The sequence below is a fragment of the Silurus aristotelis genome (assembly GCF_946808225.1).
Source record: "Silurus aristotelis genome assembly, chromosome: 13".
In the NCBI taxonomy this organism is placed as follows: domain Eukaryota; kingdom Metazoa; phylum Chordata; class Actinopteri; order Siluriformes; family Siluridae; genus Silurus; species Silurus aristotelis.
In genome coordinates this window covers 12,370,932-12,389,808 of record NC_139586.1, presented here as the reverse complement: position 1 = coordinate 12,389,808, position 18,877 = coordinate 12,370,932, and the positions used below count along the sequence as shown (strand labels likewise).

The following is an 18,877-nucleotide window of genomic DNA, read 5'->3' as shown; positions in this document are numbered from 1 at the left end:
TCCCTCTCTCTTTTACACACGCACATACACACTAGTTCCTGTCCCTCCCTTTGCTGCTTTGTAAGTGTGTGTGTGTGTGTGTGTGTGTGTGTGTGTGTGTGCGTGTGCGTGTGTGTGTGTGTGTGTGTGTGTGTGCTGTGATGACGAGCGTCTAGGTGCTAATGCTGACCAGCAGTGCGATTAATTTGAGACACGAGCACACACCTTTCAACACACCTTCCTAATGTCGTACAAATTAATTCACTACATGTGTGGCTTTGGGGCTTGGAGGTGAGACGGGATACGGGACATATTAGTGAAGGTGTGTGTAGGTGTTTTTTTTTTTTGGAGTTCTTCCTAGACACTTCTTCCTAGAGATATTCATATCTAGTCCGCTTATGGATTGTATAGTGATTTTTATTTTTTTTACACACTCCTTCTTTCTCTCTCTTTCCCTCTCTCTTTCTTCTCTCCCACTCTTCCCCCATGTATGATATCCCAGCTCTGTCAAAGCCTTTCACACCGCCCCTCACTCAGTGTCTCCGAGCTGAAATGCTAATTTAATTAGTCTGTCATCAGTCACTTTTAAATACAGCGTTTTAGCTTCTAAAGGAATCTGATTTCTGGTCTCAGAAGGGCAGTACAGCTGGTTCTTGTCCTTTACGCATGTTCCCTTTAGTACTAAACATAGCCCCAACACACACACACACACACACACACACACACACACACACACACACACACACAAGTTATTCATGTCCCCATCCAAGGCGAGGTGAGGGATTGCCTCGACGCAGCAGATGGAAATTAGTTCTCCACCTTAGTCTCGAGGTAATAGCGCATGTGCTAACGCTCAGGTGCTACAGTGAAAAAATTCGCACGTTTAACCTGCTACAGAGTCGCACCTGACAAATTACTGCTTACAGACAAAAGTCTGCACTCATATTAAAGCTAGTGATATGAGAATTATTCATAAAAATGTCCCACAAAGATTACATTGAAAGCAATACAGAAAAAAAAGAGATTTCTAAATCTAATCGAGGATTAGATTCACGTGTGTCCACGATCACGTGTGTCCTCACACCTGTTGTTACATTGTTACATAGTACTGCGCTGTTAGTTGCTTGTTATGATGTACTGTCTTTTTTTTTATTTTATGTTGAGACACACCACTACATTGTTATATAATTTGTTACACACCAACACATGCTTTATTACTTTGTAACATGTTATTACATCTTTTATAACATTGTTACACATACTTCATCGATTGTTACATTGTTACATTGTTACACAATACTACATCTTATTACAAGATGTTACAGGAATTCTGCGATATTATACAATCCTTTTGTTATTACAGTGTTACACTGTAAGATCTTGTTTGTTACAGTGCTAGAAATTACACAGTTACACATGTCCTTTGTTACCTTTGTATAGGATAAGGCATTTTAATTACATTTTTACAAGAATAGTGTTACAGCCTTTTTTTTTTAGATGGTTACGTGTCACAGTGTTTTGTTCCATTGTTAATAGGAAGTCCTTATATAAATATAATGGTGACATTGGTACAAGAATATATCAGTGTTTTTGTGGACCTGCTTCTCATTGCTAAATATAATCTAAGACTAGTCGTGTGTTTGTGTGTGTGTGTGTTTGTGTGTGTGTTTGTGTGGGTGTGCATGCTCTTGTCAGAACTGATTATCCTCCTGCATTTCCCCATCAATCTCTCTACACGAGACTTCCTCCATTGCAGTCATTGATTAATTAATCGTGTGAAATGAAAACACCCGCAGGTATGTGTCTGTGTGACACAGTGTTGGGGCAAATGCTCTGGGTTAAAGCCAGTTAAAGTGCAAAACAAATGAACCATAATTTAAAAAAGGTATTTAAAACAAATATTACATTATACTTAAATCTATAGATCTATGATGTACCGTGGAACCAGGAATTGACACCCTAAGAAATAGAGCTAGTGTGTTTTTATGTATGTATTTACACTATTCGGTGAACTGAAAAGGCTGAGCTGTGCTTTTGGACGGTTTCAGGCATGGTGTGCTTAGGATGTGCTCTCTTAACATTTAGCCATTTTTCATCTCTTGGTGAGCATCATCTTCTATGGAGTTTGTCGGCGTGGCTAAATGTGAATGTAAAACGAAAACGGTTTGGCCATTTATAAAATTCATCAGCTTTCTTAAATGGTGCCCATTGTGTATGAGCTTGGGTGTTTCATTTCTGTCTATTATGGCATCTGAAACATCCAGGTGTAAAAGGGCATTTGTGAAATGTTTATTTTTTGTTTTCGGTCCAATTATGAATGGTGTCTGCATAGTCAGTGGCCGATCGGGCAGAAAGTCAATCAACAGGAATGCCACAAGGCTCTTGAGGAGACAAATCACAGAGGTGTAATTGATTTGTGGTGCGTATTTTCCTCATATGCATGTGCATGTGTGTTTGTATTGGAGAACAGAGAAGGGACCTTTGCATAGGAGAAGAGATGAGACATTATATAATGGGTGGATAGGCTCTCACATCACTCTCTCACACATCTTTCTCTCACACATCTCTTTCTCTCTCTCTCTGAGGGGGTGTCGGCTAGCACTGCACAGATGATCTACCATCTCCTCACCACATCTCCACACCCTTTGGTTTCTCCAGCATCTTGACTCTCAAACAAACCAGTCATCATGGTGGTGGAAGATCTGATGCGCCTGATTTGACTCACAGACATTTTTAAAAACCTCACTTCCCCTCCTTGTTATATTAAAAGCAGCAGACGGGAGATTCTTAGTGCCAAGTGATGGATGTGTTTATTTTTTTTTTATATCTGGTGGCCATCAAACATCTACTGAGTGTTGAATGAAGAGAATCTCTCCATGGAAGCTGCAGGCAAAGCTTCATAACATGACAGAATCACTGGCTTCGCTGCTCGAGCCCACACACCCTGCATGAGTTCGTTTCAAAGTTTTAAAATATGAGAGCGTGCTGTGTGTGTGTGTGTTGGGAAGATGGCAGAGCATCCAGAAGCCGTGTTAATAGCGAGAGCTTGTCGTCCATATGGTATTGCTTTAATGGACCACATTTGCTGCAGATGGCGGGAGCCTCGGCGTTTGGACACAGGCGGCTCTTGGCAGATTCTCGATGAGGGAAAAAAAGCTAAAAAAAAAAAAAAGAAAACCAAAACGAAAGAGCAAGAGAGAGGTAGAGAGAGGAAGAAAGAGAGAGAGAGGCAGTGCGGCACTCGTCTTTTAACGCTAATGTTGATCCACCTCTTTTTTCTCATTCAGCGAATCATTGCCCTTGAAAGGAGGCCTGTTCTAAATTTAAGACTTGCTTCTCTATTCTACTGTAGTCTCTCTCTCTCTCTCCTTCTCTTTTTCTCTCTTTTTTAATTTTTTTTTCTTACATGTTGGGAGAAGAGCAAATACATTGTAGCTCAGTCACTTTTTCCTCAGCTCAGCGTCCAAAACCGCACCTAACTTTCTGTGCACAGCTCTCTTACTCTTCTTTTCGTTGCAATACGACTCCACGCCAGAGAAAGAGAGAAAGAGCGGGTGATGGAGAGAGAGTTCAAAATGAAAAATGAAAAAAGTATCAGTGATTCTAAAAGAAGTGAGTGAATGGTCCTTGAAGTAGTGCAGGAGCAGGACAGGATGTTGGAGATATGCTTTAATGTTCAAAAGACACAGGAGATGGGGAAACTAGGCTCACTGAGGTAGGAGAATGGGACAATACCAAAGAAATGAGCATAACAAACAAGAGACTGCTCTGCCCTCATTAGGTAACCTGACTAACAAACAGAGCTGCTTGTGTCCAAAAGTAAACAAACTTACTACACTAGGCTAAGCTAACCATATGTGGTAAAATGTGTGCACAATCTTACCTGCTGAGTTTTTTTTAGACAGAAGATAAAACAAAGGCCAATAATAGGAAACCAAGGTGCAACATGGCAGCCAAGAGAGACTGACACAAAGGCTTTAGTGTGCTGCATATTATTTATGAGTATAAATGACAGAGGGCAGGGCAGGAGCTAGAGATAGATATAAACTACAGAGAAAAACCGAGAAAAGGAAAACAGTGACTCCTATACTCTCAGATGCAGTTGATGTAGTGTTTTATTCCCATTTTACCTCAGCAATATGCCAGTTACAGTTTACGTTTTATCTATTTTATCCACTGTTATGGAATGTCCATCCTGAAAATGTGTCACCAGAGACTTCTATCAATGTAAATAGACATTTCTTCAAATTTTGATGATTCTTCATGTCCGTTGTGAACAAGCTGTTGTAATGGAAATTATAACATAACATAAAGTAGGTGCCACTGACAAAAACGTTTAAAGAGTGTGAGAAAGCTTGAGGTGTTTGTGTGTGTTTAACAGTGCCGAGGAGACACGCTTGATTGGATTGGTTGCGATTTGACTGTTGTTTTCTCGCTGTGTCATTACTGTGGCAACTTCTTATTCGTCTTAAGCACATTCTCTTCATATTCATTTCGTCTCCTTCTTTTTTTTCTACTCATTTCTTAAACACCTGATTGTGAGAAAAGTCCCAACCCCGATTTGTGGATTTGTCAGTGGAGCAAAAGAAACTGTATCCCTCTCTCAGTCTTTCCATTCTCTCACACGGTGAAAGAGAAAAGAGCGAAAGAGAAAAGGGGAGGAGGAGTGACACAGGCTAAATAACACCCATCTCACTGTGGCCTGAAGGATTTAGGAAGAAGTGCAGCATTTGGGCATCTTTTTGCTGAGTTTTAGTAAGGATGAAGGTGGCAGTAAGAGAGAGAGAGAGAGAGAGAGAGAGAGAGAGAGAGAGAGAGAAAGAGAGAGAGAGAGAGAGAGAGAGAGAGAGAGAGAGAGAGAGAGAGATGTAATGACCTGAGACAAATTGTTAATTGTTAACTAACAAGACAATTATTTAATTGTTTTTATGACATTATTCACATTAATAGCATTAAAAAAAAGAAATTTCAGTAAAGGAAAAACTGAAAACAAGAGGAAAAAACGCAAAAGTGAATGTATCAGTAAAAAAATATAATACATAAATTATTTTGCTGAGGGTTGCAGGAAATATAAAAAAGAAAGAATAAATAAATAAACACCTACACCACAGAAATAAAATTCTAGGTATATGGCACATTTAATGCCATATAATAATAAAAATAATAATAATAACAATAATGATGATAATATAATAACATATATTAATATCAATAATAATCATAATAATAATAATAATAATAATAATAATAATAATTGATATTATTGCTATTATTATTATAATTAGTGCTAGAATATCAATAATAAGAATATGAAGCAGAAGAATAATTTTTTTTATAGGTTAGGTTCTTGTTAGAACTCTCTGCAAAGGTCAACACACTGTTGTAGTGTTCTTTATAAAACTGTGAAGGGTTCTCAAAATTTTTTCTTATTCCTTGTTCCAGTCCTGATGTATGTATATATAAAGAGCAATAACAGAGGCTAATGGAGAACATCTGGCTTCAATTTCCAAACACGTGCTCATACATTTGCGGTGCAAGAGGCTGCTGAGCGAGTGTGTGTATGAATGTGTGTGTGTATGAGTGTGTGTATGAGTGTGTGTGTGTGTGTGTGTGTGTGTGTGTGTGTGTGGTGACATCATGACTATATCCCTGCATGCCTGGATGGCGGATACGCTATTGGGTTGGCACGGTGTTGGCACTGTGTTGGCACAGCGATGCCGCGGCTAAGGCCCTTGTGGTTGGGCTCTCAGAAGCCCAAAATCCACAAAGGCCCAGTCACACATGGCCGGCATCTGCAGCACTGCTGTTCTGCTCTTTAGCGGAGAATGTAGGGAGGGAACCGGGGCGCTATACGATAACATATCATCAGCTTGAGGCTGGAAAACCATACGCACTAATGACAAATGGCTGCTTTTCAGACTTGTGGAAACCAAGCTTTGTTCTTTCCTGGAAGATAAAAAAAAAAAAAAAAGGAGTAGTTCTTTCTTACTTTATTTTTTTTTTGTCTTGTCGTTGTGTGCCAATTTCTTTGTGCTAAAAAAGTTACAATGGCTCTCTGTGTATTTCTCCTGCCACAGAACCCAAATGCTGAACATGGAGGGCTTTCTGCGTAGCAGCTTTTTACTGAGGTCAGTTGCTTTAGTTTTTTCGTCTAGGGTGGGTTTAAAAACACTCATTTGTATCTGTATCTGTCTTTCCATCTAGTAGTAACACCTAGCATTTTAGCTGTTGAGCAGGAGTGCGTATGTGTGTGTTTGTGTGTGTGTGTGTGTGTGTGTGTGTGTGTGTGTGTGTGTGTGTGTGTGTGTGTGTGTGTGTGTGTGTGTGTGTGTGTGTGCATGCTCACGATGCTGCCTCGGTAAGTCAGTCCAACTGAAAGCATGTGTGTCCCGCCCCCTCCCTTCAGCCCCGAGAACGAAAGACTTTCGTTTCGTTGCTCCCTCTTTCTGCATGCACGTGTCTCTTAGATCCCCCCTCTCTCTTTGATTATTTTTCACCACTTCCTGTTGTGTGTTTGTGCAACAACCACAAGAGTCAAAACCAGTTATGACTTTTTTTTTTTTACCCCCCTACCTCGTACCTCCACCACCACCTCCTTCACCACCTTCCTGTGATTCTAATTAAGAATTTGTGCTTGTCATTACACAGAGGAAGTAAATAAGAGAGCGAGCGTGTAGGCCATCGGGCTGTTTGTGCACTGAGCACCTTCCCCCTGTCTCGAATTTGCGAGTAGCAGCCCTAATTAGCGATCTCTCATTAAAAGCAGTGACAGCGTCTGCCTTTCAAAGCTGTTGTCAGCCAAACTTTACTAAAGCTAATGAATCCCCTTTGATTTCTTTTTCAAAAGGTCATTTATTTGATTAAATTAACAGCATATATTTTCTGTTTCTCTCTCTTTTTCTCTCTCTCTCTGTGTATGCAATTTGCTGGAATACACATAGATGGAGAAAAACATGATGCTATGATGAATGTGACTTGAATTTCAAGGACTTTTCCTGTTGTTTTTATAAAAGACATACGAGATCGTATGTCTTTTAGAACATCAAATTCGGATCAATAAATTGTTAATTTTAGACTTAAATAATACATTTAAATAATGTTTATTTATTCTTTTAAAAATGATTTTTCCTTGCCAAATTCACTTCTGTGTGGTTTTGAAATCAATATGGTGTTCATATAGACAGAGCAAAGCACATAGTTTCATTTTTAGAACCTTAAATTGATAGCCATCTGTTTGTCTGTCATTTTAAACTATTAGAAATAATCGCATGGGAGAGTTTTTTTTTTATTGGGGGGGGGCAAGAACATGTTTACACCTTCACCTTCATTGAGAATGACAGGACTCATGAATATGCATAATTATGCAAATTCAGAAATATCTTGCCTTCTTAAAATAGCCTGACATGAGTTAACTCAGCTAAGTGAGATTGTTGTCATTTTTTAAAATTTTATTTACAAATGTATTTATAACTACAAATTCTATTTTTCTTGATATAACGTCACCGAGTTTGCTAGTCAGAGAGTGTAGCATGCTGCAAAACATCATGACCTCATTTCAAACGTAAACAGTGTACATAATATTAGCGGAATTGAATCAAGTTTCGAAACTTTAGGAGCAATGTTAAATAGATTGACAGTTACATTTTGACGTTTATTATAAGATTAGGAGCAAGTGCATGCTACACCTTTATCTGGATGAAGTGTTCAGAGGGACACCTGTTGAAAAGATGGCTGTTGAAGTCCTCACACTTGCTAGATCTGTTACTGCTCTCACCAGGGTTTGATCCCACTTATCAGGTTAGCGTTTTCTATTGAATATCACTGATGCTCTCTTAGTATCTATAAGGGTTTCCTTTGGGTTCTCCGGTTTCCCTGACTGCTCAAAAAGACATGTAGTTGAAAAAAATCACTCTATGGACCAGCACCTTGTGAACTCCTCATTATTTCATTGACATCTTTCCAAGTCCTCTTCCTTGGTCAGTTTTCCATCCTCTGAAGTGTATTTTATTTGGAGTGTAATGCTTCCCTAGAATTCTACTTTAATCCTCATGTGTTTGTCAGTTGTTTTTTTAATTCCCTGACAAAAAGTCCCACAGAGCATTTTAAGGAGGTGTGATATCAAGAGTATTAAAAGCATCAAACTCACTTTGAGATTGATCTTCTGCTTGGCCTGTAGCTTGGTGTCCCTGATCTTTTTTCTTTTTACTGTTGAAAAGTGAACGCTTTAAGCTATTAAAAATGTTATTTATTTATTTATTTATTTATTTATTTGTATTATTATTATTATTTTTTTATTGTTGAATTCAAAGTTCTGGAATCCTGCAAATCCTGCAAAAAAAAATCAGCCCCTGGTTTTCTTTGCACATTTATTTCATAACTCTCTCTTTGTGCTTTTTTCCCAAAGTGAGGTAAAGTATTCTGTTTGTTTTGAACTTCACGCTGTACTGACTCTAACGACCATGAAGTGTTCGAAGTGCTACGTGTTTTTACTCTCCTTGGATGAATTACTCCCTAGCAACTACTCCAGCAAATAAAACCCTGTGGCATGTCTCATTTATCTGCTGCGAAAAGGTGTGTTACAAAAGAAAATGATCGGCCCTGTGGCTACACACACATGCAGAGATGTCTCTAACAGTCACTGTACTAATCCCACAAGAAGAGACCCTCCTCCTCCTTGTCCTCCTCCTCCTCCTCTGCCTCCTCTACCCTGTCATTATTTGATGTAATGAAAGGAGAAAGTGTGTAACAGTGAGATTGTTAATTAATTTAGTCGAACAAGATGAAGATAAATGAAGCTCCGCCAAAGGTGTATGAAGCAAAAGGGGGCTGGCTTAACATTCTTTCTTTTTTCTGTTGTTCCCTCGTTCCTCATAGCCTGGATAAGACTCAAAGAATCTCCCACACAAAACAACAACAACAAAAAAAAACCCACACACTCGTTGTTTGGAAAAATAATCATAACTTAAAATATATGCTCTTGTTTAAATTCAACACTTTAGTAATACCTTGATGACTAACCACTGTTACGGGATTTGTTTTTCTGCTCTATCAAGACAGGATAAGTGTCTTCTTACTGTAGTCTCTGTATAGTCTATAATGACACACACACACACACACACACACACACACACACACACACACACACACACACACACACACACACACACACACACACACACACACACACACCTTCTTTTATCACAAACTGATTGTTTTATGCTTCATTATAAGCACTTAAGGGCTTATTATTAGGTCACATGTTCTGTTACTGTGTTTATGGTAAAATTATTTTACTGTTTCTCTGGCCCTTACATGCCCTTCTAAACCTGGTTTACAGTGTGTTGTTTTATACCAAAGCAAAAAAAGCTTCTTTTTTAACCATGTACGACATAAAATGTTCCCCAAATTTCAGTCAGTCTATCAGGATTACTTTTTATAGTAGATCAAATATGACCCAGCCTTTCCTGACTTGTGCACAATTTTGTATGAATTTGGAGGTGACTGCACACAGTGGTGGACAAAGTACACGTACTTTGCATGTACTTCAGTAAAAGTAGGGATAAACTCGGTAAAATATTACTCCAGTAAAAGTGCTCCCTATAAACTTTCATTAAAATAAAAGTACAGAAGTATTTCCCTTCAAATGTACTTAAATATTCAAGAACAATGATTTATTATGTCTGTTATGTTCCTATTATCATTTTTATCACAAGACTCTTTGCTAATCAACTCAGTTTATGTGTAAAGACTCTATTGCTACTCTAGCACAATCTATTATTAGAATAATATTAATGAGTCAAAGACTGATTGATATATAATAAATTATTATGAGCTAAAAACCTTCTTTTCATCGACTTAAAAAAAATCATGCAAATAAGGCCACGGGTGCTGTGGCAAGTTACAGTCAGGAGTTTCTTCCATCTTTTATTACTCTCTAAATGTTCTGCCCACTGGAAACCCTGAAGGCTGAGGTGACGTCACCCAACCCTCGCCCCTCCTTTCTGAGTGTATGAATGAGGGAACTTCTCCGGGCAGTGGGTGCACACTCCGACCAGGTTCATTGACCGTGACATGATATAATAATTGACTTGACCGTGCAAATGAGCGGTAAAAAAAAAAAGTAAAGTAAAACTCTCCCCAAAAAGAAAAATACTTGAGTAAAGTACAGATACAAGAAAAAACTACTTAAGTGCAATAACCAATTACATTTACTAAGTTGGATTATTATTATTTTTTTCAGTGAACCTGTGGTCCTATAGGAATAATTTTTTAACATGATGGTACATAGTGTGATTGGAAAACAATGCATCAGATTCTTTTGTGCTTTAAGTTTTATTTAAAGCTATCCAGGCTTTACATTCTTCATGGTTCCTGATTACTTCCAAAGTATAAAGAAAAGAAAAAAGCCTGGGAAAACAAAAAAATTTTTTTATCCATCACACCCCTCCTTTCCATTAAGGATCTTCTCTTGGAAAACAATTGAGAAATGAGAATCGGACCAATCATGATGGCAGCTATTCTCTGCACTCTTTTATTTTCAAGTCTCCAACAATGCCTTGTTGATTGTGTGGACGACTGACGCCGGGACAATTATACTCCTCGTCATGGTGGACGAAGCGGGATTGGAAACATCCACAGCTCCTGCTCCATAATGGCCTCATTCTTGTTATTCTTTGAGGAATCGCTCACTCCCGGGATGTCATTATTTTGCAAATTTTCTATTAGCTCATCGCGTTTTCTGTGCAAACGGGAATCGAAGCTAATTAGAGGGAGGACAGCATGAGCGTCAGCGTCACCAGTTACGAGTTAAAAGCTAGGCACTTGATGAGCCAATAATAAAAAGGAAGGTGCTAAAAAAGCGAGGATTAGTCATGTTGCCGTAGTAACTCCAGCGTCCATCTGTGAGGAGGACAATGAACTTGTGTTTCTCCACCACCTTGCCTTGAAAAAATAAAGAGAGAGAAAGCGAGAGAAAGAGCTGAAAGACCCTTTTTTTTTTTTTTCTTCAACAAAGTGGAACCCTGGCCTAACAGGCTCTGTGTTGAGAGGAAGAGCTCAGAGGAACGAGGTCATGGTGCAATCCAAGGACAGAAACAAGTTCACGTCTGCTGTTACAATAGCGGTTTGTTTACACCGAGAGAGATCTTCCACTCACTCACTGTAGCGAAGGAGATTGAGAAGAAGGAGGAAGGGAAGGAAGAAAGGGGAAATGTCACACATTAGAAGGCAGAATGGAAATAAAAGTATTGCATGGCCAAAATCTACTTGTTGCTAACTGACTCTAAATAAACACATATGAGATTTATGGCAGAGTTCCGTAAGAAAAATAAACACGCAAATTAGACGGAGGCTGTCTCGCAACCCGTCCAGTATCCAATCTAATGTGAAAAAAAAGGAGGAGGAAGAAAAAAGTGAGGGATAAGGTATAAGACACTTCTTTTTTTACCTGATCTGGCAGCTGATAACCCAATTCGCTCGTCTGCACTTAAGCTCGCCCACTCGCTCGTTCTGTCTGTCGGCTATGTCCAACACAAACACCCAACGCGTCCATGATCAATATTATTCCAGAGTCTAGCAATTGTGTTGTTTTAGCATTTTATCTGGCTAATGTAGAAACATAATTGTATCACATTCAATAAAATACTATAAGGGGGATGCGTATGACGACGTGTTTGACAAAGTCAAGAGCCACTTCTTTCCAAGCATCGAAGTAATCTAGAAAACAGCTCCAAATTGCCTAAGATCCATTATCGTTTTGTGTGTCACAGAAAGTATGTTCATGATGTACAGTCTCGGTTCCTTTGGTGGTTCTCCTCACCTTTTATATCCCCCTATTACAAGCGGAATATGTCCGCTCACATTAAGCTAATTTATAGCACGGGTTTCGCTATAACGCCGGCTCGGGTTAATGAATTTGGCATTGCTAATTATGGCTAAGTATGAGATTCAGCAGATGGAAGAGACTGTAAAGTAGAGCGCTCGACATAAAGACATTCATCTTCATCGTCAGCTTTATCTCTGAGTTAATCTTCTGGCCATTGGAGGAACAGACCCACCGGGGCGTGGAGTGTTGAAGATCAGGGACAGATTTTTTGACTTCCCCAGAATGTCAATCTAATGTCTGTCCTTATAAATTGAGACACTTTTCTGGCAGATTGCAAAAATAAAAAAAATTTCTTACATTTTTTTTTAAAAAGAGAAAAAAGAATTTCATAAAGTTAATTTGAACCTTTAGAGAACCCTTAATGACTGGTTAAATGTGTGATATGAAAAACTCCAAATTCTTCCTGATTATTGTCTTCCTCAGATCTAGAAACTGTCAAGAGTTAAACACTGAGCACATTTTCAACAAAAAGGGTTCTTTACAACCTTAGAACACTAAAATATCTTTTTATTACATTTATACACAAAATTGGAATTGTTTATTTAATAATAAATTGATGGTTACAATTATGGTTCCTGTTCTGTTAGAGTAGCAATAAACTGTTGTTCCTGTTCCACCAGTCTGTCTTTTTCATTTCTTTTGAGGTTAAGAAGACAAACAAAATTGAAATAATTCTTTGTAATTCATGTTGCTTTTGACGGCATCATACGGTGACTCACAGGTCCTTGTATTTGTCCTGCTTCCATTTTTTCTCTTTCCTCCCATCTGTCTGCATCTGTTATCAGCCCTCACTTGCTCTCGAGCTACGAGTGCTTCCGCCTTTTCTGGGTCTCACAGCAGCCTCGTGTCTGCCTCGCTCCCGGCCTTCCCATTCCGATTTCAATTATCATGTTAGTTTTTGTGATTAGACTTCACGTCCTCGAGGAATCAGACCCCTCTCTATGTCTCGCTCTTTCTCTCTCTACCTCTCTCTCTAGTGCGTTGTCTCTCTTCCCCTCTGCAATCAGATGGGATCTGATGAATTGCGCACGTAATTACGGAAGTTATTGAATATGCAGATCGCTGATGACTGGGTGGGTGTAGTTGTTAACGTTGCGTTATCTTCAACTGTTGGAAACAAGAGGCTCGCTCAAGACCCACTCAAGGTATGAGAGAGAGGACCAGTGGACGTCATTAGCTTTGGATAATGGCACGCTCAAAAAGCAGCGAAACTCAATTAAGACACCCATTATGATCGGTCTTGTTTGTGTGTGTGTGTGTGTGTGTGTGTGAGTGTGGAAGGACATGCTGCTGCAGCTGCCGCTCTCATTGGTGTCTTTGGCGTGGGCTCAGACTAGCGCAATCCGAGCAGCTAGTGATGGTGTACGTGTATACACACTGGCATAAGCACCGGGTGTTTAAGTATTACTCACCGCGAGGTGTTCTTCTCTGACGCTCGTGACTGACATCCAAGCCGGACCTCCGCGTCATGATGTAATCCTCTCAAAGAGTAGGAAATAATAAGAATAGGAATGTGTAACTGGCATGATAATGCTAATAGCGAATAGGTTCAAAAGGGCAGAGAATGTTTAAACAGCACATGGACGTAGATTCTCAGGTTCGAATCGTGACTCATTAGATGATAATGACTCGAGGAACAATGTCCGTCATCTGCCATCTGCTTCTCAGCATGAATGTTCCGGATAAAGCGTACAGAGCAGTGTATCTACCTGAGCTGTGTTTTTTGTGAACATAAGATCCAAGGCATAGATTTGAATCCATCTTAAGGCTCCTGTTGAGCTTAATTCAGGCCTTTCTCACGTTGGCTGAGAGAAGCCCGGGGTATTTTTAGCACGGAGCACCGAGCTGCCATTTTTAGCACCGTGGCCTTGTTGCTTTAATGCTCACCTCCTAACACATTTAAAGATTTTGGGATTTTTTGGGAAAATCACCTAAACACCCCTAAGAATTCCTCTTTTTCCTCAAACATACAGCACACACACATTTTTATTTCTAATACAGCACACAGGTGTGTCCAAACCCTGATTAGGTTTTTACATAAATTTCCTGAATGTGGGCAGGATTTCACCAAAGGGTGTGGCTTGGTGGTATCATTGCTCACAATACCCAGTAAAACCAGGAGCAACAATGCAGAAGCAGCATGGTTTAATAATAGTTTTATGAACCTTCTCAGCAAAACAAACTTTTCAGTGAATGAAAACCCAGAACCCAGAACCGTCCTCCAAGATGTTCTTGACCCTTAATGATATTTTAAACAGTAAATTCAAATTGTAATTGTAAAATTATTATTATTATCATTATCATTATTATTATTATTATTATTATTAATATTATTAATAAACATTGTTAAATTGTGTAACCCCAGAGCAGCACAGTACTACTGTGACAAATAAAAAACTGATAAACAATTATTTTACTTTGTTGGAAAATGCATTGGACTATTTATTTTTCACAAATACACTTAGACTAGTGGGCCAGAAGAACACCAGAATCATTAAAACGTCAATAGTAGCCTTGAGAAACCTTTTTGAAGAGCATACACTAGCACCGAATCAAGTGTGAAATTAATGTTAATGTGCTTTATGTATGTATGGTTCATGTAAGCAGAAGCAAATTAGCTAACGGTACCAATATCGACTCACACACACACACACACACACACACACACACACACACACACACACACACACACACACACACACACACACACACACACACACACACACACACAGCGGGAGAAAGTACAGTTTCACTTATTCATTACATGTTTAGAAATGACTCATCAAGAGACTGCTTTCTGACACACACACACACACACACACACACACACACACACACACACACACACAAACACACACACACACACACACACACACACACATATGCTTTGTTTCTGCCTAAATGGCTTGCTGTTAAATATTTACCCTAAAACCGCCTGCGTTTGTCAGAATTAAAAGCACTGCGCATCTGCCGACTGAACAAAACCTCGTTTGTTTGTTTGTCAACTTTGGAAAAAAAGGAATATGGCAGCACGTAAGCAAAGCCGTTTAGAAGTTCACAGTAAAAAAAAATACATGCTTATGAGTTTGTTTGCACTTCACGGTGAAAAGGAACAGAGTTCGAATGCACAAGGAGGCAGAGGAGCCGTGACGAACTGAGCAAGCACAGGGATTCAGCTTTTACTCAGCACTTCTTTGCTTCTTTTTTTTTTTGGACTTTTTCTGAGTCGATCTGGGTTATTATTACGTTTCTGAACTGCTTCAGTGAATTTTACAGCATTGAGCCTGTAATTAGCTAATGACATCTTTAATGAATTTTTGCAGTATGAACAAGCATGGATAATTACGGTCAGACACATGCTTTATAAATTAGTACAGAGCTTACTTTATAACACATTTTATGTGTCTGTGTGTGTTGCCTTTTTGTTTTCTTGATTTCACTTTAAAAAAAAAAAGGCCCCCGATAAGTTGCAGTTTGGAACTTGCGGCTCGGAATAATTTGTGAGGTTTTTATTTGGAACCTAACTAACAGCAAGTTGTGGATTATCTTAAAATTTGCGAGAATCCGTAGTGGGATCGAATGTTCAGGAACGTTAGGAATAACATTTTAAACTATGTTTTTACTAACAAATATTTTATTACATTTTACATTTTTATTATATTTTAATAAAATAAATATTTTATTAAAGCGACAATGTCTAGATGAATTCACTAGGGTACCATAGGGGCTGTGGGGGTGCATCCGAAATTTGTGGATTTTCGGGAACATGTGTTGGGTCTTAGAACGTAACCTCCGCGAGGTCCAGGGGACCACTGTATATATATATATATATATATATATATATATATATATATATATATATATATATATATATATATATAAAATCTGATTTACAATCTGTAATAAAATGAATAAATAATGTTAAAATGAAGACTTTTGGATAGAAGTTTTGGATTTTGTCTCGCTAAATATTTCAAAATATACTCAGTATTGTCTTTTTAAAGTAAAATTATATTTTAATTGAATTATTTTTAGTACCTCCTGTACTGGACATAACATACACTACAAGTGCATCTAGAGGAACTTGATGATTGAGAGTTACTGCTGCATGTTTCTTTTTTCTCCGGAGCCTATCAGTGTCTAATTTAGCATGGATGGCATTGTTAGCATGGCTAGCATGGTGGCTGGTGTTAATCTTTTCCTGTGAACTGTTAATAGGTTAATAGGATTGCCTGTGTTTACTCCGACTTTCAGCTCAGGGTTAAATAAGGAGCTTAAACTCGACTAATCAGCATATTAAGAGGTTGGGATTGTGTCGTCTCGGACATTGTCCAGAGCGTGCTGTTCTGGTTTGTGGGTGTATGTATGTGTGTGTGTCTGTGTGTTTGAGGTCTCCGATAACACGGATAACATGTGTATTGCGAAAGGCGACCTTTGTCAGCACACGGCTATTGTTTGCGGATTGGGTTTTAGCGCGCGGCAGGGCTGTGAAACACACATCTGCTGCCTGAGCGACCGAGAGGTGGAGTGTACAGGGATAAAGGATGAGGAGTGAAAGTGTGGCTCGTAGTGGGACTGGGAAAAAATGTGGGCGGAGTCTGTGGCTCTGGTTCTGACCCTATCCTCTTATCAAATATTTGTCTGGCCTTCACTAGATGTTTACCCTCCTTTTTTGTTTGCACTCCGTATTTAAGCTTAACCAGGCAACGGACACTGTGTTAGACTCTTTCTGATCTAGTGTTCACCTCACAGGAAGTGTAGAGCATAACACTTGCATCATTATTATTATTACGATTAGTATTATTTATTTTATCATTATTATTATTAAATATGTGTATGCATGTGTGGAAAAGAAAGACAAAGAGAAAGAACTTACAAAAGTGTCTCTTTTATCACCTTGTTGTGGTCTCTTCACCACCAAACCAACAGCCACCGGAAAATGTGAAAAGACTTTGTTGACTTTTGTTTTATTCTGTTGGATGAATTTTTTTTTATTTCATTCATTGCATTTTTTTTTTAATTGTCGTCTATACAGAGTGTATAAGCGGTAAACATTTTTAGAGCTGCAATCTGATTGTTTAATGGAATTAAATGAAATTCTATTTCACTTTACTGTGTAACTCTGTAGAGACCTTGTGAGACAATCATGCAGTGAGGTTTTGTGACAGATTTTGATTGTTTTAAGTGCAGTGTTTGGTAAAATTGATGTCTTTTATATATATATATATATATATATATATATATATATATATATATATATATATATATATATATATATATATATATATATAAATAAAATCTTTGCTACTAGATTATAAGGCAAGGTCCCTGATTTTTTTTTATATTTATGTGAAAGTAATTATATTGTTTAAGAAAGTAGTCAGGTCTTTTTTGAAGTTCATCTAAAATATTTGCATTTGAGACAGAGGTTGACAATGCAATAAGGCTTAGGTCCTATTAAACCCTTTGTCCTTTGTGCTTATGGCGCTTGTAAAAACAGACAAACAGAAGTGATGTTCATTTACTCAGCTCTCCTCCTCTTTCGACTTTTTCCTCTTAACTCCTCTATTGAATGTCTTAGACTCCAAACACGTGCTTACTTAATATGTTTGATTGATTTGCCAACTGTGATCCACGTCTATGCAGCTTGTCTTTAGTACACACACACACACAAAGAAGTTCTTTGTGTTCCTGGGCTATGTGAGGGAGATGAGGAGAGCTGAGATTATCCTGATCATTTCATATTGGTTTCGGACGAGACGCATAAAAAGAAAAACTCACAACGCAGGATGACTGCGGTGGAACGGAACCACAACAGAGTCATGGATGGAAGCCAGAGACAGATATACACACACACACACGCACACACACACACACACACACACACACACACACACACACACACACACACATACACACACACACACACACACACATACACCGTATCCAGTCACACACTCATGAGTTTTTTTTTTCTTTACTTTTACTAACAGAAGCAATTGAAGCTGTGATTTCATTCTTTTTGTGACGCACACGTCTGCCAGGAAAAGAAGCATGTAAAAAAAGGAATAGAATAGCGAGTTAAAGATGAACGTGTTAGTCAACATGACTTCTCTGACTGAGTAACTGGAGAGATGATGTTACCGTGTGCAGAGTAAGCTTTTAAGTCGCCATGTTCATTGGCATTGGCTCGGTGCTGAGGAAACGGTAAATAAAACGTACTCCCTGATTTTCTTCATCTCAGGTCATCTCCAGATGTATGACTACTGTGCTGTTTTATCCTGAAAAACATATATTAGAAACGAGTGCTGAAACGAGTGCTGAATCATTTCAGTTGGAATTTTTTCATTCAGAATTTTAAGTCATGTTGTTCTAAATCATGCTACACTATATGGACAACAGGTTGTAGACACCTGACCATAAGATTTTGATGAGCTTTTTAAACATCCCATTCAACATTTAGTCCAAATTTGTAAATATAATAACCTCCACTCTTCTGGAAAGATGTTCCACTAGATTTTGGAGTGTGTTTGTGGAGATTTGTGCTCATTTAGCCACAAGGGTGTTAGTAAAGTCAGGTATTGATGTAGGGAGAGGAGGCCTTGGGTTCAGACAGCATTACAGTTCATCTTACAGGTGTTCAATAGGGTTGAGGTCAGAGCTCTAGAGCAGGTCACTCAAGATCTTCAACTCCAAACCATGTAAACCATATCTTCATGGAGTTTGCTTTGTGCACAGGTACATTGTCATGACAGCTTTGGGTTTCCTAGTTCACATGAAGGGAAAATTGTATACTACTGCAGCTATAGACATCCTATTAAATTGCCTCCAACTTTGTGGTAAGACTTTGAGGAAGAACCCTATATGGCTGGAAATAACAAATGTCCCAAAACGTTTGTCTATATGTGGTATTTTGTTCCTTTGATTGCTATTTAAACTACTATTTTGAATGCTAAATTCTAATTCTGATGCTGATAATGGCACTAGAACCTAACCTAACCTAACCTAACCTAA

The 18,877-nt window shown here is 38.5% G+C and overlaps 1 protein-coding gene across 13 annotated transcripts in view; it reads left to right on the top strand.

Annotated features, from left to right (window-relative positions):
• Nucleotides 1–18,877, top strand: part of sox6 (SRY-box transcription factor 6) — a 152,278-nt gene that overhangs the window by 17,730 nt on the left and 115,671 nt on the right. For 6 of the 13 annotated variants that reach the window (XM_083558474.1, XM_083558472.1, XM_083558475.1 and 3 more), the window contains one exon: nt 6,057–6,107. The exons of 4 other annotated variants lie outside the window; for them this stretch is intronic. In XM_083558474.1, the coding sequence (XP_083414600.1) occupies nt 6,064–6,107 (44 nt within the window). In that variant the 5' untranslated portion in view covers nt 6,057–6,063. Of the gene's footprint in view, nt 1–2,330; nt 2,399–6,056; nt 6,108–18,020; nt 18,071–18,877 lie in introns of those variants that run through there. 3 more of the 13 variants (XM_083558488.1, XM_083558473.1, XM_083558471.1) reach the window with 2 other exon arrangements.